Source organism: Bombus bifarius, unplaced genomic scaffold, assembly GCF_011952205.1.
Source record: "Bombus bifarius isolate JDL3187 unplaced genomic scaffold, Bbif_JDL3187 scf7180000008045, whole genome shotgun sequence".
Taxonomy (NCBI): Eukaryota; Metazoa; Arthropoda; class Insecta; order Hymenoptera; family Apidae; genus Bombus; species Bombus bifarius.
This window is the reverse complement of record NW_022884411.1, coordinates 449464-474142: the sequence shown is the minus strand read 5'-3', so window position 1 is coordinate 474142 and position 24679 is coordinate 449464. Positions and strand designations below refer to the sequence as shown.

General features: G+C 43.8%; 2 protein-coding genes across 2 annotated transcripts in view; both read left to right on the top strand.

Moving 5' to 3' along the window:
* The window catches only part of LOC117207684, a 40167-nt gene extending 21052 nt beyond the window's left edge, over positions 1 to 19115 (top strand). Inside the window, exons 4-7 of the mRNA XM_033448098.1 lie at positions 173 to 313; positions 7157 to 7342; positions 16291 to 16621; positions 16874 to 19115. Of these exons, the coding sequence (XP_033303989.1) occupies positions 173 to 313; positions 7157 to 7342; positions 16291 to 16621; positions 16874 to 17002 (787 nt within the window). The 3' untranslated portion in view covers positions 17003 to 19115. The remainder of the gene's footprint in view (positions 1 to 172; positions 314 to 7156; positions 7343 to 16290; positions 16622 to 16873) is intronic.
* Positions 19116 to 20321: 1206 nt separating this feature from the next.
* LOC117207686 lies at positions 20322 to 24350 on the top strand. Its single transcript, XM_033448100.1, has 3 exons — positions 20322 to 23093; positions 23675 to 23958; positions 24047 to 24350. Exons 1-3 carry the CDS (start codon positions 23052 to 23054, stop codon positions 24243 to 24245), a joined length of 525 nt encoding a protein of 174 aa, XP_033303991.1. The 5' UTR covers positions 20322 to 23051; the 3' UTR covers positions 24246 to 24350.
* The last annotated feature ends 329 nt before the right edge of the window (positions 24351 to 24679 follow it).

Here is a 24679-nt window from a genome sequence, read left to right as displayed (position 1 = left end):
TATTTTTTTCGGCTTTCCGCGCGGCTAATAATGTTTTTTATGTTAATAGTTCTTCCTCTGCTGTTTTATCTCGTTTATATTCATTATCTTGTTGCTAATACACGCAGTCATATGTATAAGAATAACATAATTCTAAATATTAGAGACTAAAAAAGTATATTGGGTTTTCTAGAGTTTCCTTTGGTTCGAGTAAAGGATCAATGGTAGAAACTTTGGTATACGAGACTCCTGTTCAAGAAGAGCCGGAGATCAATCGGTTTATGGACCACAACGGCCGCATACCCTCTATGATCGCATCTGTACCTGATACCGAGTAAGTAATTGAAATATTCTTTCTCCTTCCGTGCTGCTGCACTTGTACTTACTTTTATATATATATATATATATATATATATATATATATATATATATATATATATACATATATACCTACGATATATATATATACACATACATACATGTCGTGTGCCGTTATGTGTCACGTCATCCGATACGTTAAACATTAAATATCGATATGAAGAGTTCTTAGGAACATTATCTTTTTACATAAGATCTTTCGATAAGCGTATAACTTTTAGCGATTAGAATTCTTTTATCGTCACAATACATAACAAGTATGTATTAATGTAAAGTCGACGATACAGATTTATGTAATCCATACCTTTTTCTTTCCACATAGTCATTACAAGCAGTTAACAGTTCGTATTTCTTTCTTTGAGACTGCATTTCATCGGTGAGGTTGGAGTCAAGCGTTACTAGCCGTAGTTTGGTAACGTAGACACCTCCGCCCACGCGCGATCTCCCTAATAGACTTCTACTTATTGCCTGGTGTGATCATTATCGTGTTTGATCCGGTTAAACGACAAAGCACACGCACGGAATACTTAATGTCGTTTTTCGACAACATTACGGTCGGGATTAAATTTCGTTTTAGGCTGAATAAACAGGTTTCCGCAGAATCTTCCACGTCTAATTTTCTATGCCATCTGAAGTTACCTCTCACAATAATGCATACACAGATGTCGATTGACAAATTGCGAATTACGGTAAAAAGTTCTCTTAACATATTTGTATGGTGAGTAATTCCTTAAATAACCTGTAGTAGGTTAACATAAAAGGTAATGATATTGACATCATTCGCGAGGTTTTAAAATATTCTCCAACTGCCTTGGGGTAAGGCATGATGTCATCCTTAGAATTTGCACATGAACAAATACGAATTTATGCGCGTCTATATGTGTTCTATCTTGTTATGCCACATAAATCTATACAAATAACTATACAATTGAAATAGTATTGGATCTAATGTTATGTTGCATAATATGTATATGCATATCTGAGGAATGCCAATGAAGCATACGCATCTAACGAAGCAAAGGAATTAATGATACCTACGATGCCTTAATGTCGATGCACGCGACGACAAACGTTCAAAAAGATCGAGTTATTTTTATCATGTGAGAAACAGAACTAAATTGTAAAAAAGACTGGTCCGAACGTAATCGAACGATCGGGAGCGCGCGTCGAATAATGGGATGTTTCGCGAAAGCGCCGAGAGAGCATAGCACCGTCGCAGTTGTTCGACGCGATGTCGGGTTGTGCCTTGTGCCGTGGGTCGTTCTCAGTGTAAAGCCAGACAAGGTGGAGCAAGGGAAGCCTATAAACGCAGGCGTGGTGCGGAAGATTTACGATCGATTTCGCGACGCGTAGCTTCGTTTCCCGGAGGCCGAAGTTTAGTTCGTGTCGTACCTGGGCATCGGTCGACAGCCCTGTGTACCTTTTTCGCGAGTGTCTAGCATTACCGAGTGATACCGGTTGAGCTTGATCGAAGTTCAGGGGAAAGAACTTGCATGCCAGGAGTATTTACAGGAGCTTCTCGTCATTGTTCCCGAGCCACGGCCACGGGAAGCTGACGGATTCTCATCTGTCAGGTATGATTCTTTTTTTAGGCTATTCGTTGGTAAACAGAACGATCGTTCGTTTGCTTGGTAGAGCATGACGAATTGAAGCAGTGACTTCGATAAAATTAATCGCTGTTCAAATTACCATTCGTTCGAACGCAGTCGTATCGAAAGAAGATATCTCGATAGTTTTCTTGCAATCGTTCATTTGTTTCTATTTTAAGCACAATGATAGAGACTAGTTGTGCGTACACTTCTAGTTCTACTCGTTGACGATGATTACGCGTATTACCGTGCAATCGATTCTCTCTGAAAAGTCTATAAACCGAACCAACCAATGTAGTAAAAGGGGAAGGTGGAGATGGGAGAAACATGGTAGTTACTGAGGGTGAAAATGCAAAAGAGACCGAGTACTCTCTGGCTAGTTACCATGGCGACGAGCCATCTTGACACACTACGGACCCTTTCTTTCGAATCTTTGGATCTTCCTTTTGTTAAACCGGTACCGCCACTCGGGGAGGTAACGTTTTCGCGTTAACCTAGTAGTTTGCACTTAATGTTCATCTTATACATACTACACTACCTCCTTTTTCCGACCACTACTATATTCTAAAGCTAAAGCTAGAAGCGAAGCGTAGTTCGTAGACGGTTCAAGTGCGTTGCAAGTATAATCTCTAACAATAATGCACATTTTTATTTTACGATCGTCGATAGATTAATTATCGAACGTCTAAAGATCAGCTTTCTGAAATACGCTGCTAAATTCACTTACGAAATTTCTTGTTCGTTTAAGTTTCTGTTTAAGAAATAGAACATCGTAAAGTAAAACATGCTCAAGTCGTTATCGCCAATTGAAATACAAATTGAAATACATACAGTCGAATCTTTAGCCCACTCTGATAATAACGTTATCTCTCTTTGCTTGGCTATCATTTATTTTTTCTAACGTTTATTTTTTTCTATATCTTTACATACGACACGTATACACGTGCTTTGTTCACTCGTTCCAACGATTAACTTACAGTTTTTTATTTTCCGGATTTCACTAACGAGCGAACTCGATAAAGAAAGCGTGGCAACCGACGTAAAAGTTAGATTTCGTAATTTATTGCGGTAGTATGAAAATTATTCGTTTCTATAGAAAAAAATGGAACGTTTGCTGGTTTTTATTTCGTGTGTACAATTTAACTTTAGGCGTTATATCGAAGCTCAACTCTAGTCGGTCATGCGTGATCAGCCTGTGTAATGTATATCACCGAGCTCACGACGAAGAATCGCGTTTCAAGCATGTCTCCTTTTACGGATTAAACGGTTAAAACGGTTAAACGTTTAAGACGTGATATCCGTCTTTCGTTCGTTCATCCGTGCCGCTTGGAAAATTTGAGCGGGAAGCACGCGTAAATCGAGCTGAATAAAGCCGGTTTCCAACGAGAAATTCCTCTCAGTTATGAATATAAATTGACGCGGCGTATGTGGGAGTTTGTGCCGCGTCATACAAAGTCTTTCGACGATCCTGTACAACTTTTCACACACTCGTCCATCGCGCACAACCGATCGCATGTGCTATATGTCGTTACATAGATTCTGGCGAGCGTAAGAAGTTAAAAATATGCCTCTGAGTAGAAACAAAATGGGCGTACCCGAAAATGAAAAACACGGGGTAATCTTAAACGAAGCAGTAGCCGATAATTCACGTCCCGTGACGAATCTAAAGTATTTACTCATCTAATCATTGTTAAATCTTGGCGCGTCGACCGTTTACCGTAAAGTTTGTCACGGTTTCTTGGTAAAATAACGCATCTATCCCTGATTTCATTTTCTGGAAATATCAATTTTCTTCGATATCACTGGAAGCTCTCGTTTGGGTACGGGTATAGAGAAGTTGACCTCGTAGGGTTATAGACGCAGTGGCGCCCACGTATCATTCATCGACCATCCGCCCCTTATTCGTACAATAGTCGATGCCATTACTCTCCAGTGTGTTTTTCGACCAAGAAGACGCCCGTCTACGAAACTGGGTTAAAATTTAATAAGTACCTACTTAATTATAATTTACACGTATTTGGGTATAGCTTCGGTTTGAAGTAGCACATGGATCGTATGAATTAGATGACATTAACACTGTCGATATCGCTTAAGAAAATCGAACGTCGAGCTTCCAATTAACGCGTGTTAAATAGTGGCGTGACGATCGACCGGTTGAATATATCGACTGAAATAAAAGGCACGGTCGGAGGGTATTTGCTCGCGGGTACAGTCTGGTGACAGTTACGAAAAACATTTCGACATACCGAGATCATCATCGGCGCGGGATGGTATCACAAACTCAAGGTCTAAAGTTTAAATCGTATAGCGTAGGTGTTTAAATGCACCATGACGTCAGACCGCATGCTACCGTAGGAAACGTGGCGAACGTGACAAACGTGGGTGTCGGGGAATGGGAGGCTAAAGTATAGCAGGCCGAGACGCTCTCGTTGAAATAATCGTAAACACGCGTACTCTCCGTATTTCTATTTTTTCCTGATCGTATTTGCCGCATGTACTCGCGTGCTGTTCGATAGCCTGCATCTACGTATATATACGCAGGTCGATTTCTCTCGTTGGACGCGCGTAACATTCGTGCATTATCGTCGTAAGATCGATTTCTTCGTAACCGGCTGCATCGGGATGAAAAGTCGCGTGACCGTGGAATGGTAAAACCGGTTCCAAGCCAGACCTCGGCTTTGCTTCTCCATCCTTTCGATTTCTTTCGTTTCCCTTGCGTAAAACTGCCTCTTGTTCTTTTCCTTTTCTTTTCCGCTTTCGTTCTTTTTTACCCTCTTCTTCTACCTTTCCCTTCCTTTCCCTTTTTTTCTTTTTTTCTTTTTTCCCCCGTTGCTCCCCTCCCCCACTCGGACGCGAAAGTCGACATGGAAGAACGTGCCGATTGCGTAAGAGGATGACTCGCTACGCTCGGTAACAGGTCGGTTTTTTTCGAGCCATCGCGTCTTGTTGTCATAACAGCAGAGGGTGTATAGTTGGTCGGTAACCGCAATAACATCGAGAGTCATTTTGATATACGTCGCGTTATCGTGGTTTCGATAATAAAATCGTGCTTTTGTAATGCATAGTATTCGAGCACGTTCCATTTACCATAGCTTCATTTTGAAACGATTTGAAAACGAACGTATTCGTTGATTGTTGTTTATACCAACGGAACGTATACTGGCGCAAATTGTCGCGCGATTAACCGCGCATCGATACACAATGTGTTGACGCGATAGTTGACGAACACCGCGTACTTCCGGCAAACGTGGTAATCCGTAATAAATGTGCACAAAAAGATTATAGCTGGCGTAGCAACCATTCGATGCATTTCAAAACATTTGTAGTAATGCTTCACTCGATAAGATGTTTACCGCCAGATCGTTAAGTGATTAATAATTTATCTAATTCCAATCGTTTTCGTTTATCGCGAGCACAAACGCTCGGTCGATATTTAATTAAAATCGGTTCGCCATCTATAAATGGAAACTAGAATTTCCGTAGTAAAGGGACCAGTCGCTGCATTTCTATATAAAGCGTGATAGTTGATTGATAATGAAATAAGAAGAGGAAGCGAAAGCGGTTAGTTGCGGTTGCGAGACATAATCGGAAGCGATCCGTGCGTAGAATTTTCCAACGTGCGAAGTTTCGCCGTTGAAAAATATCGATTAAACACTTTCTCCGCAATCCGTGGGGCGCCCCTTGAAAAGTGAGAGGGTCACCGTTTACGCCACAGGGTGGTGGCAAACAGCCATTGAACGAATGGGGCGACGATCCGTCCCGAGGCAAATTCCTCGTTTTACCGTCTTCCAACCAAGGTCGCTCCACGTTATTTTACACGCGTTCTTTTTTTCCCCTGACAAATGAAATAACCTGTGGATAATTTTATTTATGGCAAGATAAGAACGGAATTACTTTCAAAAGACACGTTGCATCGTTTTTAGAAGCGGCTTCGGTGAATTCGATCGTTCGACTAAGCTTTTATCGATTCTATCTGATCGCGATTCGCCACGTTAACGAGAAACAACAATTTTCGATCAGAGTTAACGACATTTTGATGTTTCTGGTTTTAGTATATCTACATACTGGATTGTCAAGCGATCTCACAAATTGGCAAGTGTCAGCGTATCCTTTGGCACGATGCCATTTGTGCAACACGTGAGCCCAACGAAATATTTAACGACCGAAAAACTATCACCAAGGAAGAAAGCATTTCGCGATAAATCACCGTTAACTAATTCGGTTCTCGTGTCGTAGATGATACATAATGAATCGCTCGATGGATACCGGTTATTATGCAGTCGGTTCGTTGAAACGTTCTCTTCATTCAGCGTAATCTTATTTTCTGTCTTCTTCCTTTCCGAAGGAATGAACCTCGCGCCGCCATCGAATCGAAACGGCGAATGTTGGATGTTCTAACCCTGCGAAGGATCGCCATCTTAACCGTTTGAGTCGCGGGATTCTTCGAAAAAACAGAGTCGAAAAATCGCTCGTCTTTATCGATTGCGAAGAGAAACAAGCGACGCAACAGCGCTCGTCATATTTGTTATTTGGTTGGCAACTAAGTGATTGCGGACTTTGTCATTAGGTTGTATTGACAAAATCCGCAATCACTTAGTTGCCAACCCAATATTTTTATGAAATACATCTATATTATTATATAGGGTGGTTGCGGAAAGAGGGTGATTCTACGCGAAAAAAGAAGTCGAAAATATAGAATAAAAATTTTTTTTTCTTTTTTTTTTAATTTTTCCATCGAAACAACGATATACAGTGAGATCCGTTATAACGAGACGCGATAAAGTGCACGCGTACCGAGCGAAAATTCAAAGTCGATTTTCTCGAAAACAAAGCCTCAAACGAAAAATTTGTATTCTATATTTTCGACTTCTTTTTTCGCGTAGAACCACCCCTTTTCCGCTTGTACTGTATGTACTATATGCGTACTATTAATGTTCAATAAAAATTATTGAGGACATAACAATGATATACAAAATACCGTCAGTCGTCCGTAACGTTCAAACGTACTGGCACTTTTCGACGTAAAAATCGTATGTTTCTTTCGCGTTACTTGCGTCGTTGTACGACTACGTTTTGCTTTTTTAAGTTTCGCATTCTACTGGATGCACCGCGATCTGTGTGAGTAGCTCGCCTTAGAATGTAAGATGATCGAACCTGAATATCCGCTTGGACACGATTTTAACGATCTTTCGTTCTGTTTGTTTTTACAGCGAAGGTAGGGAAATGGTACGCGTGTCGTTGTTAGGTCCACAACCTTCACCGACAACGCCCGGCGTATTTCAGGTGCAGCCTATCGCGATATCGAGGACTCAACCGATCGACATGGACACCGTTCCGGCCGAACTGCTGACTACGCACACCGAACACACAGCTCCCGCCTATCACACGCAAATCAGGTAAGCCTCTCTCTCTTCCCTTTGCTTTCGTTTCGTTTCGCTTGGTTTCCTTCGGTTTCGTACCTAGCACCTTCTCGATTACGTCTTCAAGTTATCGATCGCCTCGCTGTATTACATTCGTTCAGTCACCTTGATCACCATCCGAGAATGCGATCGTTTTCTCTGATTTAGAGGGACGCGTGTAAGAACGCTATTGCGAAAGCGAATGGAAAACATGGCGTAGTCTGCGTGTATTGGATTGGCAACTAAGTGATTGCGGATTTTGTCACTAGGTGGCATTGACAAATACCAAATATATAAATATATCTGAAAGTTTAGTAGCTGCGAGACGTAAACAAAGAGGACGTGCCGTAGATCACAGTACGTTCGTTCGTTTGCTTTGTTGCCTGCGCATTGGGAACTCGCGTATCTCTTTGTAATACGATGCCCCTGCTGTTAAAGCATCTGGAAGAATTATCGAAAAATCTGGATGCACACGATCAAATGAGAACCACTACCTTTCTTATAATTATAATTAGCTCCCTGCTAGCAACACACCAGTGACCCCCCCCGGTGTTGCTCTTAATGGACCGGAAGTGACGTGCCGTCCCCTCGGTCTCTCCGCTTTTCTCCGTCTTTCTGCCGTTATCTTTTTCTATCGAACGGTATCGCGCTACCAATTTACGTTTCTTTGCGACTGTTACGCAGACGCAGAACGAAGCTCTCTCGTTATAAACAGACTCGTTGATCGAGTAACCGTTACGCATTCGCTATTCACGCGTGCCTTTATTGCGACGCGATCGTTTTATGAATCATTTGCTGTCCGATCATTCGCTCCCCTATCTCTTTCCTTTCTCTCTCGCGCGCCACTTCGTTTCACTTTAAATCGTAATCCGTCTTCGACGTATCGTTTTACGTTTCGGTGTACATTTTCACGCCGGAGACTGCTCGTCGCGTATCTGTTTGCACGATAAAAATGATTGCTCGCGTGATACACAGCTGATCGCCGCGCCGAGAAGAAAAACGTAAATAGGGGTTAAAAAAAAAAAAAAAAAAAAGAGGGTAGGATCTGGAGATCGATAATTCAGGGTGCAACGTACCCGCGCGATACGAAGCTGTATCTTACGTGTACCCTTTTTGCACGACACAACATCCCGTTTTTAAATAACACGATTCTCTTACGCAAGCGACGAACACGCGTAATAAGCGCATCGAAAGTTACCAAGTCATTACGAAGTTACGATCGCTGCCTTGACTTCGATCTACGTATTTGATGATCGCAATTGCTCGTTCGTTCCGCTGATACGTGTTCGATCGCGGTTAAACGAACTGGGCAACAAGTGTTCGAAAAACGAGTTTGCTAGAATACTTTAGAAACGACCGTTGCTGCTACGATTTATTCGCTCGTGATTCCAACAGGACTCTGTAAATTTAGTTGTAGATGGCTGAAAAATTTTGTCCGACGATTCGACGAAAGGTTGGAGAAGGTGATTAGAGTTGCGCGAAATGACACAATCGTTTCTTACTTTTCGTCACGAGATTCCTTTTCGTTGCACGAGTGTTGCGTAACTAAAGTGTTCTGCGTATTACCTGCAAAACATGCGTTGCGTACCGAGAGCCGAAGCGCGCGGCCAACGAGGAAACATTTTGGAACCACGCTCCATCCGCCGTTTCCTTTTCTATTGTTCGCCTTGTCCCACCAGCCGTCTACTACGCCGCGACCAATTACGTAACTCTCCAGTTCTGCTCCTCTCCTACCGGTTTAACGAAATCTCGTTTTCCTTCCTTCTCCCAGTAATCGAGTAAACGTGTTTTCCTCACAGAGCGCGATTAAATCGCCATGAAATCGCAATAACAGGAAGCTGAACTTCACGAGACGCACACACGGAAGTCGCTCCGCCCTTATCGAATCGCCGGTTCGAGCTTAACGAAATTCTTTTGCCCAATGGAACGACGGTTTAACACTTTACCGACCGATAGCCGATTAATCGGCTTTTTGTCGTCAACGCTTGCCGACCGACAGCCTATTAATCGGCTTTTTGTCGTCAACGTTTGCCGACCGACGGCCTATTAATCCGCTCTTTGTCGCCGACAATCTTTCTCATTATTCGAGCAGTAATTTGTTATTTAGTACCAAGGTATCTTGCTCAATTGCGTTGTTTTGTAAGCTCGCGCAGTTTTATAGCAATTTGAAAAACTTACCGTTCGCGATGAACGAAAAGAATGGTATTGAAAAGTCTAAACCGAAAGAGAGCCGGAGCCAGGGAGAATCTGCGCTTGAGCTGCCGGTCGGACGCGCGTATGCTGTTGAACCGATAGCGGTCGGTAAAGTATTAATTTGAAAGTAAAAATTTCCACCTTTGCACAAGTGCAGGCAAATCGATGGCGTGCAATGTCTGAAACGATCGTTACCCATGTTGGCAACTAAGTGATTGCGGATTTTGTCATTGGGTGGTATTGACAAGTCCGCAATCACTTAGTTGCCAATGCAATAACTAGGTTTTCACGTCGATCGCACCTGTTGTCGACCAAGAAAACGTTGACCACGACGCGTTAGATCGTCTACCAAACCGTCTGCAACGCTAAGAGGGCGATCGGTCGTAACGGAAGCTGCAAGTTGGAAAAGGCGAAAGGGCGTATGTGCGTCTGGCCACGACGATGCCAAGGCAGCGTATTAGAAGCGTGGCTGGCGCTTGATAGTAGTCGAATAGCCAATGTACAAATAGCATCTGCGATGCTACTATTAACAGTACCGCCACCACGAGGAATACTAGGTACTAGTACAGTGGCAGAAGAGAGGAAGAGAAGGAAGTGGGTAGAGGAGAGCCAGGGAGAGGAGGAACGATCGATATAGCGTGGGTGGATGTGCAGAGGTGCGGTAGGACAGCCGCCAGTTGTGCTGTCGGCTGCACCAACGAAGAGCCGTGCTCTCAATCGGTTGGTTCACAGTGCACCGCGTTTTCCTTTGTCCGTGGTCGGCAGTGTGCGGTGTACGGCGTGCGCCCGAATGCGTCGGACCTCCTTCCACGGGGATCCCTGGTGATTACTGTCAGGCTGATACGCGCGAGCTTCTTCCTCCACTACTTCAACGTTCGCTGGATTTTCGCACGATGACGATGCGATAGCCGTTAAAATCGCCGCGCCGGAACGTGTCACCGTTCGATCTCGATTACGTCCCTTGCTCGTCGTTGCGGAAGCGACGAAATCGCTTTAGATGCTGTTTGCACGTTCGAAAAGGTCTGTCGGTCAAAACTCAGCCGTCACGGGTTTCCTTTGAAAATAGCTGGCGCACGGAATTCCACGGCCATGGAAAATAACACGTACCTTGGAAACGCGCTTCTTAGCGGCTGTTTCAGAATTATCGCGCAATACGATCGACGATCGCCTTCGCAAGACTTCGTAAGCCTCGCGTGCGTTGTAATATATCGGCTCGCTTTCGTCATTCATCGATATAGCATTTTCAAAAGTTTGTTTTGAAAAGAATCCTGTTATTATAAGCTATAAGAGTCCTGTGTCTTTTCATCCTCGAGGAGAAGGAGAGTCGACGAGAATGATGGAAATCGAGCTTTGCTATTCCCGTAGCGCGAAACTAGAATTCCGGCAGACTCGTAGCAGAGGTCGGCCGCATAGTTTCGATAGTCGTAAGCTCCAGAAGCTCTAGCGAATACGGAGCTGCGGCTCCTTGAAAATAGAAACGGACCAGCGTACCGTTGCGCCGTCTTCGTGGCTACCAAAGATAGAAAATAAAGAGAAGAAAGAGTTCCCCGAGAACCATGACCTATATCGATCTATTTTCTTTGAACTTGGTATAAATAGTTAACGACGGTACACTGGCAAATTCGTTAAATTCTCTGGTTGCTCAAGGTTGCTCAAGGGAGAAGCCGAAAGGACTGTCACGGGAAGGTCCATTCGTCCAGCCAGTTCGCTTACGTCGCGTGCAGCTAAAATTGCAGCGTTCGTAAGCTTTGCAACGACGTTCGTAAGAGCAGAAAAGTCGCGTACTCGATGCAGTCGTAGACATAAGCTGGAACCGCGTAGTTGAGCATGTAGCGTGTTAGTACGCAGTTTTATGAAATAGATGGTGCAAATTGGATGGAATAACGAGCCGGTGGTCTGTGATCGAGTCAGTGGGTTGCCGCGGAGGAAATCAATTGGTGCGTGGCGTCGCGTCGCGACCAACACACTGGCCTACATGTCGGTATATTGGCGACTCGTTCATGCTCGCGTTTAACGTCCGCGTTTTCTCGCCTTTCCTCCGGCTGAATTTTCCTGGTCCGACAAGAGTATACGACGCAGTCGCGGAAAAACCAACCGCAGCCTTACGCGATGGCGCAGTTGTACGCATCCCATGTACTCGAACACTCGTCGTCGCGATCACACGCGCTCATCCTGATCATCTTTTTTTCTTTTCTTTTTTTTTTTTTCTAAATTCTAAAGTAACCAAGTATTCCGACGTCTCCACTTTCCAAGACTTTAACGGTCGTGGGCGTGTTTTTTTATTTTGGGAATTTCTCGGGAATGATCTCTCACACCAAGCTCCATCCTGCGACTCTGACTACGAGTCCCCTTTCGTTGCATCTATCGAAATCGACTCGACGATCTCGGAAGATGAAACGAGAGAATGGGTCGAGTCGGAGCTCGTTAGAGGGACGCCGGTAACGAGGAACGTGAGTGAAAGCGACTCGATTTCCTTAAAACAATGTCACGCGTTAAAAGGCGTAAGAAAGACTCGGCTCGATCGCACAGCTTATCGTAATATGTTTCGCCTTGGCCAATTTCGCTAATGTATATTCCATTAGCATAAATAATCGCAAACGCATCCACGAATACAGCAAAATAGACTGTTTTCTAATTTTGGCGCTCATTAGCCGCACTTTCGTTATGGTATCTGCTCGTGGCTGATCGAAAATCGCCAGCCTTGTAATTTATTTCTTTCGTTTTCTCGCTCGTAATACACTCCAACACGAATAAATTGCAAGACCAAAGGAACGTGCGTCCGTTGCGAAATAATAGACGCGTGGACAAAGACGGTAGTGGGCCAGTGGTGGATGGCGAGCGGAAAACAGTGCGCGCAAGAACTCCGCCACTAGCCATGACCCATATACTCACCCTCGTCGCGTCACCCTTAGCCAACCCCATCGGTGAAATCATCAGCGACCAGACAAATGCGAGGAGAGAGGATGGCGCGTGTATAGAAGCCACCACACGTAGTCGCTCGTCCCTGATGGTAGCACACACGTAGCGCGAGGTCGTGCCGCTCGTTAATCGAGATCTTGAAAATGTCATCGCTTGAAATATGTAACGAATTCGGCCGAGCAAATTGCTTCTGGCGAGACATTCAGCCCCTTAAGGGCCGAGTAATCTCGTCGTTTGCCGAGGGTGAGCTGCATGTCTCACCTATTAGCCGCTGAAGTAAATCAATTCGACGCTCGTTGTGCACGTGGAAATTGCTGGATAATTCGAAAGAAGTAGGTGTGGAGTTTCGCGTGTCAGCGCGTTTTCTTGTCATCGTGCGAGCAATATCTCGCCTCTCGTAGGCAAAACATCGTTGTATATTTAATTCGGTGCATCGAACTCGCGGCTATTTATAACGCCAAGGGGGCGAAGGTATCACCCGAGCGATTATTTCGCCCGATGGAAACCGATCAAGGGATAACGAGATGTTTCCACGAGCTCCGATCGAACGAAACTATGAGATCGCCAGGGCACCGATAAGTTTGTTATTGCGGCCGTCTGTAAGAATCGCGCATCGCTGAGAATTCACTTCTCTGGAAGCCATACGTGTAGGATACACCGGTTATAAACAGAATCGGATCGATGCCGGCCGCGTCTACCTTCGTACGCCGGTTGCGCAAATAATTGCGAGTAAATAATACAAGAAAACCTATGGTCGTCGTGTGATCTGCCAGGTAGTCGCCGTCCACGCGACGCGCTTCCCCGCCGTGAGAGCCGCTGCCTCGTTCCCAGGGGAATCCGCCAGATAATTTTTCCAAGGAAAAGGAATCAACCGACAAAGGCGAAGCAGCCTCTTTTGCGGCACCCGCAACGGGATAAACCCGTTGACGGGGGCGGGTGGGGGTGGACGGCGACAGACAGCACGGGAATCGGAGTAAATAGGTCGAGGACTTTGAGGAAATAGGTCAGCTTCGAGCGAGGCGGATCGATGAACAGCTTATGCGTTTCGTTACGATCGACGTGGAAACAAACTGCCGGCTTTCCATCGGCTTTATTTGCCGTCCGAGTGCAAACTAACGCCGACTTCTCGCGAACCGTCTTTTCGCCCGTGCAAATGCGAAGTAGCGTACGGTGACACGCTCTGGTTTCGAGTTCCGTTCCCGAGAGGACGAGTCATCCCCGAGTTTATTCCGAGATCGAATTCCAGCGGTTCGCGATATCGAAAACGAGCGTCCTCCTCGCGGTCTAAAAAAACTCGAGGATGCGGTTCAGCTTGGAAAGCCACGTTGGAAAAGATCGAAGGATACTTCGTCGAACGCGGACGTGGCTTGAAATAACGGGTTGCGTCGACGTTCCGTGATAAACAGAGAAAGGGGAAGTTGAAGAGAGGGGTGGAAGCTCGATTGGTGGGAGGGGCGGGCGTGCGAGAGAGACAGTGAGCGGTAGTTGCAAACATCTCCCGCCACGAATCCGCTTAAAAATAAAGTCTTACGCCGGTGTTCGAGTTGGTCCGTGCGAAATCACAGAAGAGTTCTCTCGGTGACAGGGTCGAGGAAGCGCTTGAACCGCTAGGCGAAACGTCGACGAGCGAAGAGGAGATCGAGTTCGGTTAAAAGAAGAGACAGAGGGGAGAGAGAGAGAGAGAGAGAGAGATAGAGAAAGGGGAGGAAGAGGAAGAGCGATCGAGAGAAGAACGACAATGGACAGTTCCGTGAGTCGATATCGCGATCGTTACCACGTCCAGGTGTAATAAAGTGCCTGGTTCGGGGAAGTAGCGCGGAAAACCGGAGTAAACTCGTCGCGTATCTCCGATGTTGATATCGAACGACGTGGATTCGCGAGCGCGAGCAAAATGACGACCACCCACGGAGGCCACGTGTATTACGTGATCAAGGTGCCCAAGGAGACGGATGGCAATGAAAGGTAATCGGCTTAAAAGCGAACGAGCTGCGGACCAACACGTTCCACCCACGCTCCTTTCCACCTCAAATTTACGCAATTGGAACGAACCGACCGGAGTAGCTCTCGCTCGTCCAACGGAACTATCGCGCGTAAACCGATCGAACGAAAGACGCGAGTTTTCAGACTCGTTGGAGTTCACCGGGCGTGTGGACCATCGAGAGTCGAAGAGGATAATAGCGCGAAAAATAAACTGTTTCGTTTTTGCGTACATCGCGTTACGATTACGTACGTTGGCACGCATACGTACGCGCATACAGTCGTTGCCGATACCGCAACGACAGATCGAAGATAAATTCGTAATCCATTGGCTCGTGGCAGCTCTCGATTTTAAATTTTCCATTCGCCGTTCCTTTCCCAAGTTCGTCCGTTTCGTATTTGCCGCGCGATTTACAGCCACTCGGTGCAGAGCAAATACGTACGGCGATCTTTAACCCTTTGCACTGCTATGTCGAGTGTGACTCGACGTCAGTTTTTCTCTCAGACATTCTTTCACGTGCGCGTTTTCTTGTGAAACGCGCGAAAGAGAAGCAGCATTGCATCCTGGAAATTCTTTCAAGATATATCATACACTTAAAAATTAGAAAATGCAACAATAGAGTGATTAGAAACTGGTATTTAATTTCTTTCTCCCTTTACTTGTTTAAATTGTCCTATTTTCTAGTTCAAGCAAATTTCAAATAAAACGCTTAAAAGCATTGGCAGCTGCTGCTAACGAAATTGAAATAAAATTCCGAGTGCAAAGGGTTAAATAAGACACGCTCGACCATATTTACTAGCTCTGAGTATATTATATGCAGGAAGATTTTTCTGAAATGGAAATTTGCACACCAACGTCCTTGAAAGAAAAAGTTTCTTTGTGCAACAAACGATTCCTCTCTCAAAGAGGATTTACAGTAGTCGATCATTGGTTTACCTGTCGCGTTGATCAACTTCTTGATAACGATATTAAATAACACGATCGCTTCCTTGTTCCCTGTTGATGTGAAAGGCGGTCGGTTTGTCGCCGCGCGGATCCCCACGGCTCCTCCCATTGTTGTCGGTACACGATGGCGGAACTGCGGACAAACGCGATGGAATGCAATCTGCGAAGATTAATCGCAGCAGGGAAAGTGAGGGAGAGTCGACACTCGTTGTTAGTTTCGCAATATCGAACATTATTAGTCTCGTTGGCTGTGGTCCAACGGTTCCGCCGAGCCTACCAACGCTAACCATTTAACGTTACTTTTCCTGCCGAACGAATACTCTCCTTTTATTCTCTTTTATTCATCCTTTACCATCCATTCTCTCGTTTTGTCGATTATATTTCGAACTCGTGCAAGATTTATTTTCGTTGTTTAACGAGATACACCGATATTTGTGTCTGATTTTCTTTGGAACGTTGAACGAGTAAATAAAAAATGTGGAAAGTACAACGAATTGATAGAATGAAAATCGTGAACCTTAGACGAACTGCTGGCGAGAATGATCGCGTGTGCACTCGTTACACGTGCACACCAAAGAGGGGGAGGAAGATAGGCTGCAATTAGATGGAATACGATATCGTGGTCAATGTCACGGCTAACCAGGAGTGGCAATTATAATTAAGCCTAATTTATGGTTACGTTTCAAGCACGAAATAAGAAGGCTAACGAACAAAAATACGTGCACACCTAAGTTGGTCGTTATCGGCGAGCTTGAAACGAGTATCAAACCATTGAAACTCGAAGGTAGATGTTTCCAGTGTAAAAGCGATTAGCTGCGCGAGGTCGTTCGGTATAATTTAGCGTCTAATGGAATTGTACGCTCGTCTACGAACGATGGTAAAAATTTAATGGGAAAAAATGAATTTTCAGTACGGACAGTGGTTGGGATAATCCGTTCAGACCAGACGGCGATCTTTCGAGGGAAGCAGACGAGATAGTTGAATTGATAAAAGGTGGAAAACCCATCACACCGACCCCTGGACAAACCGCTCCTCCGTTGCCAGGGTGCGACGCTGTTACCAGCAATGCGCAGACCACCGTCGACCACGACTCCAGTTCCAGTCCCCTGTTGAAGTCCTCAGCGAACTCGACGAATCGACACGCCAACTCGTCGCCGAAGCCTGGCCAGGAAAATGGAAACGCCCATGGTACACCGATGAAAGCTGCAACCGCCAACAACCAGCAATCTGTCAACGATAAGGTAACGATATATTAGCATTTTTAATCGAACATTTCGTGTCGTCGAATAGTCACGCAATCCGCCGACTGTTCAACCGTTAAACGAGTGGTTTCCGTAAAAGTTGCCAGTCACCTGAAACGTTAACGGTGAATTATATTATCATAGGAGAGTTCTGGCTGGAATCCCATCGGTAAACGTATTTTTTCATCGAGAAAAATCATGCACGACGACGTTCGAATACGGAGTAACGAGATGTGATTAAACGTTTTGCAGGTTGTCGCATCGAGAGCAGCTACCGTCGAAGTGGCCAGAATGACGGCACAGGGACCAGGCGACGCTTCGCAGGTCGAACACGTCACCTTAAAGAAGAAGCCTAAATGTAAATGTTGTCTTCTGCAGTAATGGAAAGGATACAAGCTACCGCATGGATGTCTCAGCAGTCGGATGATTCAACGTCGTTGAAGGTGCATCGGGACTTGGTCGCCGATAACTTTGCGGTTCACGTTTTTCGAAATGGTCGCTGTACGAGTGCCGTGGAAAACATTGTAATTTCTTCTGTTGCATCCTACCGTAGAAACGAGTTTCACGGAGATACGGAGGAACTGAGATACGCAGGGCAAATGTGCGATCGCGTGAACGCGTCGTATTCCTATTTCCGAAACGAGATCGACGATTTTTCTACGACGAGGATAAGAATCGGTCGTGTCAATCGTCGAGATCAATCTACTCGTAGGATCGAAGATTCGTACAGAGAACGCGAGCGATGGTTGTCGATACTAATGAGAAGAGAATCCCGATACCGGTTGAAACAACGATGATACCGAGCGAATTGACATGACGCGACACTGAGGAAGATACCTGAACGAGCGTAGAAAAGCACCGAGCCTCTTGATAGCCTTTCAGAAAGACAGTGGAGTGTCTATAAAGTAACAGACTATATAAAAGAAGAGAATAAATAAAAAAAAAATTATATATATATATATATATACATACACATAAAACTATATTGTAGATACAGAAATGGTAGTTGTATAGCTTATATGCTTTTATTATTGTGGTTAATTACTGTCAAAATTATCGTGATTTCGGGAATATTTTCGCGCGTTGCCGCGTGAAAATGGCGAGACGCGAGCGTGAAAGAAAAAGTCGCAGTTGCACAGAATGTTTCAAAGTTACTGAGTTTAAAGAACGCCATTACTTCGTTGGACATCGATATAATATCACAGATTATTCATAGACTCTCGTTTTTACTAAAACTCAGAATCTCTATAGGCAAAACTTTTACGAAATTTTTTAACATCGCGTAGAATGTGCGCTATCGAAAACTGTACGTACGATGATCGTTGAAAGAGACGACGCAACTCGATGAAAAGAGAAACGTCAAGCCGGCCGTATTTCTTTTCTCGCGATTAAGCATGAGAACGCGTAGTATTTTCTCTTATTGCGAAGAAGATATCGTCTATCGAACCGCTTTACTTTCACACACCAATCTTTTCTTCTCTATTCTGTTGCCATTCTTTTCTACACCTCGCATCAAAGAAACGCAAACCTATCGAAAGAGAAAGCTGTAATTAAGCGAGCTGGCGCTCGCCAGTCTAAACGCGTGAGTAACTATTCAGGATCGTCAAACATGAAATGTGTAAATATCGCGATATTTTTTGAAACAAAGTGTGATTGTCGGCGATCCGAAGAGTGCGAGAACGCGTTACGTTCCATTCGAGTTGGTGCGGACGAACGGATTCGACGACGACGTGGCTTGCTCTCCGCGCTCCAACTCTAGTTTCTCGATTGCTGCAGCGGCACAAATTAATTAAGCGTCGAGAACGCTACGGTAACTCGTAGACGATAGGGCGCACGAATGAACGATTTCTTTCTCGGGACTTGTTCGATTCGATGATCGTGTTACAAATTATTTATTTCATTTTATGCGTTTTACTTTTACTTCGATGTGTCCTTTCACCGCTACGTTCCATTCATTTTATTTAACCATGTATACGTGTATGACGTGTATCTTACAAGGCGAATCTTTCCGAAAGTATAGAGATTTAAAAAGACACTCGTTTAAAATGAGTAAAAGGCACGTTTATGAAACGTATATGCTAAAAATGTTCGTTGGAAGGAAAACCGTTGATCGGTTTTATGCGTATTAATAATAATGTAACAGGGAGAAAACGCCAGATCGTGGAAAACTGCTCGGTTCTTCAACCATTGCGTATACAGATACAGAAAGAACGCAAGGATCCGCCCTGTGTCGAGCGGTGCTTGTTTCGCGTTAATGGTTTTACGTGTGTGCGTGGCTGTGTGTCTGCACGAGTGCCTGTATTTTTTAATACACATATCCGCATATTTTTTCTAGATCGTCCGAGCAAAAGATATTTATGAAAAATATGCGATCCTATGGTGAAGGATGATGAAATAGGGAGCGAAAGAAAGAACGAGACCGACACCAGCGGAATAAGATTTCCTTTATTTTCGTTCATTGTACGCCGTTGCATTGTATGTATGGCAAAGCGTGTAATATAAAGTTGTAAGTAACAGAAGATCCTGAATAATTTACTCGCGTCCTCGCAGATTGTAATGGAAAGTAACGTACCAGCAAGGAAATCTAAACGGAAAGAGTATTAAATACTATGTGTATATCTCTAAAACAAACATACATGTATATTTACGCGTTTGCACACTTGCGTGTACACGCTCACGCACACGCACACGAAACGTGGAGAAACATTGAACAATTCCGAGGACCTTTCCGCGAATTTCGCTCCGATTCGTGTTTCTCAAGCTAATAATATCAAATCTACGTGGATATTCAAACTTTACACTGGAAATCTTTTGAATGTTAATGGTCTTGACGCGTCCAGGGTGTAGGGATTTCGCGCGATTCGACACACAACCAACCGATTATCCGCAAAATGCAAATATTTTCTTATCGATTCGTTCGATTCTATGCTCCGAGACATGCTCGCCGATAAAACGAATATCCGCCTCGAAAGATCGGTCGCGAAAGAACAAACACGGCATGTTAACACCACCGGGAAGATGATGAAACTCTCGAAGCTTGGTTTTCTTGTGCCGGTAGTTCCTCCGAGATATCTGGCACGATTAAACGCACCGATTTACGCTCGTGTCGCGTCAAAACTATTAATACTCGTTTTATATAATATATATCTACAGGAACTCTATGCGAACATTAGGCTAATTTGACAAACATTTCGGTGTTAAAACTGGCGGAAATTGGAGCGATCCGAGCGAAGCAACGGGCATATCCGTTACGGGACAACAGGACGCGGTCGATTGGAATCGCGTACGGCAATGTTTTGGTCTCTGAAAGCCTTAGCGCGTTTCATCGAGTACCTAAATATATTTTGTATCGAGAGAAATCGGGTGTTCAATCATACGAGTTATACGTAATGCTGAAGAAAGTGAGGTACGAAGGGTGCTGAGTAACGAAGATTAAAGGTATTATTTTACTAAACAAAAATGTAGGTGCGTGTGCGCTCACAGAAATACATATGTACGTGACACAAACGAGCAAACGGTAATTCGTACACATTCGTGTTCAAGAATAAAAAGGATGTAAGGCGCCGTACACAAGTTTGTTCGATTAGCGTCTCAACGTACGGCATCTTTTTAATTTGTAAAAAGTACTATAAGGGTAGATTCAGAGCCTAAAGCGAACACGCGTTCGAAGTCATGTTGACAGAGGACCGATTCTTTCATTTCAACGATCGCTTGTTTACGTTAGAGAGCGAGATCACCTTTAATTTCAACGCAAATCTAAATTTAACACTGCCTGTGATATCGAAAGCAATCTTATTCTCGCGGCCATGAATCATTCCAAACATCTCAATGTGTATTACTACGTAATAGAGGGTCAAGTTAATAGCTGTCTGTGTTGTCCATGGTTAATATCGAGCACGAGAGTTTTATCGTCCTGATACGACGTGATTTCGAGGATGCGTTCATCGAAAATCCTGTCAGCCTCTTTTAAACTCTGAACCTATGCCGATAGCACTTTATAAATGTTAAAAAGAATAGCCTGGTTACAGACGAGCGGTATACTTCGAGGTTATCTCTTTGGCGAAATATTTTGAATCGATCGAGGTGAGTTGAGCGAGTCGTCGAGTTGCACGAGAAGATGCGACGTTACCAACGAGTGGAATCCACCGAAATTCTTAACGTCTGTTCCCACGCAAAATGTTGATTTTGCTGAGCTTACAGATACTGAGCGAATATTAAATGTCTTGTTAAGAAAAAAAAAAAAAAGAACAAAAAGAAAACGGAGTAAAAACATCTTTAGAGATATCAAAACCCAGCAAACCTATCACTCATTCCCTACTTCTATGTTTCATCTTTTACTCGGGGAGAATAGAATTAAAATACGGGTGAAGGATATCGTCTCTGCGAGCCCCTTCCTGTATATGGTTTCTAGCCTTCGTCCGTTTACGTAAGGCGACGATCCAGCCAAGTTCAGCGATCTAACGGCGCAACATGAAAGATCGTACAGTAGGTAAAAACGCGAGTTTTTATTTACATTGTTGCACGAAATAGTCGAAAGCATTGGAATCCCGTTGGCGATCGAATGGTTGCTCGAAATTGAATTTGATCGTTCTTTCGTTAGCTACGTTTCTCATTTTAATCGGACACGCGCGAGATAACAGGCGAGAGGTTAGATACGAAGAATCTCGAAGATGAAAGAACACTGGGAAAAGTCAGATGTAAATCACGGGAGATAAATCCGTCGTATCGTAGAAAGTACACGCGCGTGGGTATCTGTTCTCATACGATAACGTACGCGGAATTACGCGACAGCGCGTGGATGCGCGCGTGTATATCTTATTTACAAACGACAAAGTCCTTTCTCTCTCGTACATTCAAAGAAAAAGCAGCTGTTGGATTATGAAATCGTTACGTGGTACGAACGATTGGTGCAGAGTCGCGCATTAGAACGGAAGGTCCCATCGGGACGCTCTTCGAGGTACATAAGATGAGCCAAGTTGAGTCTAGAAAAACTCCGGGTACTTTCAAACAGGGTTCTCGATCGAAACCTGGCCGTTCGCCAGCGATCGACTACGAAAGGCCAATGACCCTCCCTCGATATCGTTCGATTTGTCGTTCATCCGAGTTCGAAGAACGAGACCGAGATGGCGATCCACGTGTCTAGTAATGTAGATTATGAGCAGGATAGGAGAGAGAAGATTCAGGGCAAACCTGACGATCTTTGAACCTAGCACTGCTTCGATCGAGGATCGGAATCGAGATCGGTCGCGAACAGAACGGAATGATGATCACGTCGTGTCGACTGTTGACTACTGGGCACACGGAATGCGATGGGTTCGGTACGAAAGGACCAATGAATAAAAGGATAAAATGTCAGCGCGACTCTGTTGCTACCTACAAAAGAGCAAACGCATCCTATTAGCGGTTCAGAGATCGTATTGTTTGCCCGCGTGCCCTTAAAAGAGCGAAATCTCATCCATCGTAACGACGTTGGCCTTTGAATCGCGTGGCAAACGGATGACGATAAATCCAGCCGTCTCCGCGTCCCCACACGATCGAGAGAAAATAAGCGCAAACCAATACGTGAGTCTCACGCGCGACCGCATATGTCTTATGCGAGCAATTCATCGAGAACGTGCAACAATCCGTGTATCCTAAGAGATTTACAATGCAAAGCGTCCCTTCCGTGGGATTCCTCTATTACCTCGAAACTATGCATTATCGTCATTCGATAACAAATCTCTCGTAGAAAAACTGTAAAACTTCATCCACCCTGTCGAGTAGGCGCTTACGTTTCGAAATACTGTTAGAGGCTCGATTAATTTCCCAAGTAACTTGTATCGCTTTGTAAACACCGTTTCTTCTCATCCTTTGATACCACTTCGTCCTTGTATTTACTTATCTATTTATTATATTAAACTAATCGTCGCTAAGTGATGAAAATGTTGACACTTGGTTGTTTGCAAACCATATCGTAATCATAAAAGAAATTGGACAAAATCTTGAAATCACGCTCCACGTTTCTAAGACAGCTTACTTTTGGATGAAGTAAATTTAAAGAATTGAAAGATCTTCAAAAAGGATCTAATCTATAGAAGAACAGTTCGTAATTAAGAGGTGAGGAGTTTGACGAGGAATGATCGAAAAGGAAGGAGATTTAGATTTCTGTGAGATGCAATAGAAGTTATAGAGAAGAGAAAAATATGAGTACCAAACTGAGTCTGGTTGAAAGGACGTACGAGCGAACGAGATTCGTGATCCCTGTGGTTCCCTGCGACAATCGACAGTCTCAGAGGGGGAAAAAAGCATCGTCCTTGCATAGAGCTAGTGGCGGCTATATAAAAGCGGACAGAGCGAAGATGCACAGACGTTAGTGACTTCTGAAATCCAGCAATATCATCGCGAGTGCCTTGGGGGATGCCATTTAAAGTGTCATCAGTGTGATTAATCTATGGTGATGATGACCACCCGGAAAATTGTGCCTCAATCACTGGTATGTTTTCAATTCGACTCAATTCAATATAACCATGGTAAAGTAATTTGAAATTTGAGATCCTAACCCCTTTCGTATCTGAGATTCCCGCGCAACACATATCTACGTGCGTCGCGGATAATACACCGGCTATTTATGATTTTCATTTTTCCCTTCGAAGCGAATAAACGAAATTCGATAAAAAAGATTACATTCAAATCGATTAAGAGGGAAAGTATTAAATAGAAAGTGTCTTTTTATACGGGTGCACATATAATACGTAATACGTATTAGGAGAGATAACAGATCGTAAAATCGAGAGTCGTACTTTTACTATACGTTCTCATCGGTCAAGAGGTCATCACGAATCGTTCGACACGAAAGTCGAGTTCACCTCGGGTAAGCGTCCATTTGTTATATATCGAAGAGAAAAACGGCTAATTCCTGTAAACCGTACACAATACAATCACATCTGAAAAGAACTGAGAATGTCACTGTGATTTGTGTAACGTGTGTGAAGAGTTACTCTGATCTCATGATTCCAATCATTTCCAAAACCGTCCTCGTTAATCGAATTTTACATCATTCCTCTCTGATCCCAGATTCTCTGGCTAATGATTCTCGGCACGTGGCGTTGCACCGGTGAAAAGTTATCACCCGATCAGAAGGCGCCTTTGTTTGCTCGTGGTTCTGGCGGACTGGCTTTAAACACGCCGTTCGAGGATAATAAAGCTAGGAATCGTCCGAATTTGAACGTAAATGCGCCAGTGGACGACGTACAAAAAGAAGAAACGGAAATGCTGAAATTGGTGGACGGTGAGCTAGTGCGAACTGTAAAAGGGAGCTTCTCTTACCAAAGTCCGGAAGGCCTTCCCATCTCTGTCAAGTGAGGGGCAACTTTTCAATTTTTCTTTGGTAGCGGGTTTTTGTTGTTTCGTTTCAATATTTATCCTTACTTTCGTACGCGTTTGAAGGTATGAGGCTGACGAAAACGGAAATAGAGCCAGCTTCAAGTTTGGTACCGGCGACGCAAGTAGTGGCAGTTTGTCCCCGGCTGGTCGTATTTCTGGATCAGGAGGCCAAAATGGACATGGCGGTGGTCAGGAACCGAACGGATCTAAAGGCTACCCACCATCGAAAGGCATCGGCAGAAGTTACCTACCGCCACAATAGAGAAACATCAGAACTTTTTTCGATCAAACATTACTAACAAATCTTCGATGCTCCAATATTATCTCAGTAAAAAATTGTCTCATTATCCTGTAATATAATTTATGGAAATTTATGTTATTAATATTATACTATATATTAATATTAATATTATAATTATATATATATAATTATATACATTATATTATAATTATATACATTATATTATAATTATATATATAATTATATACATTATAATTATATATATTACATTAATATCATAATTAATATAAAAGATATATTTTGTACAATTTCTTCAACATCGTGATCTCTTGTATAAAAGTTTTATCCAGTTATCGTAATTGCATGCTTCCTCCAACTTTATTTGTCTAACTTGTCAATGAATGTATCTTTATTAAGGCAGTTTAGTAGTCCTGGTCTCGATTTACCATTCAAGT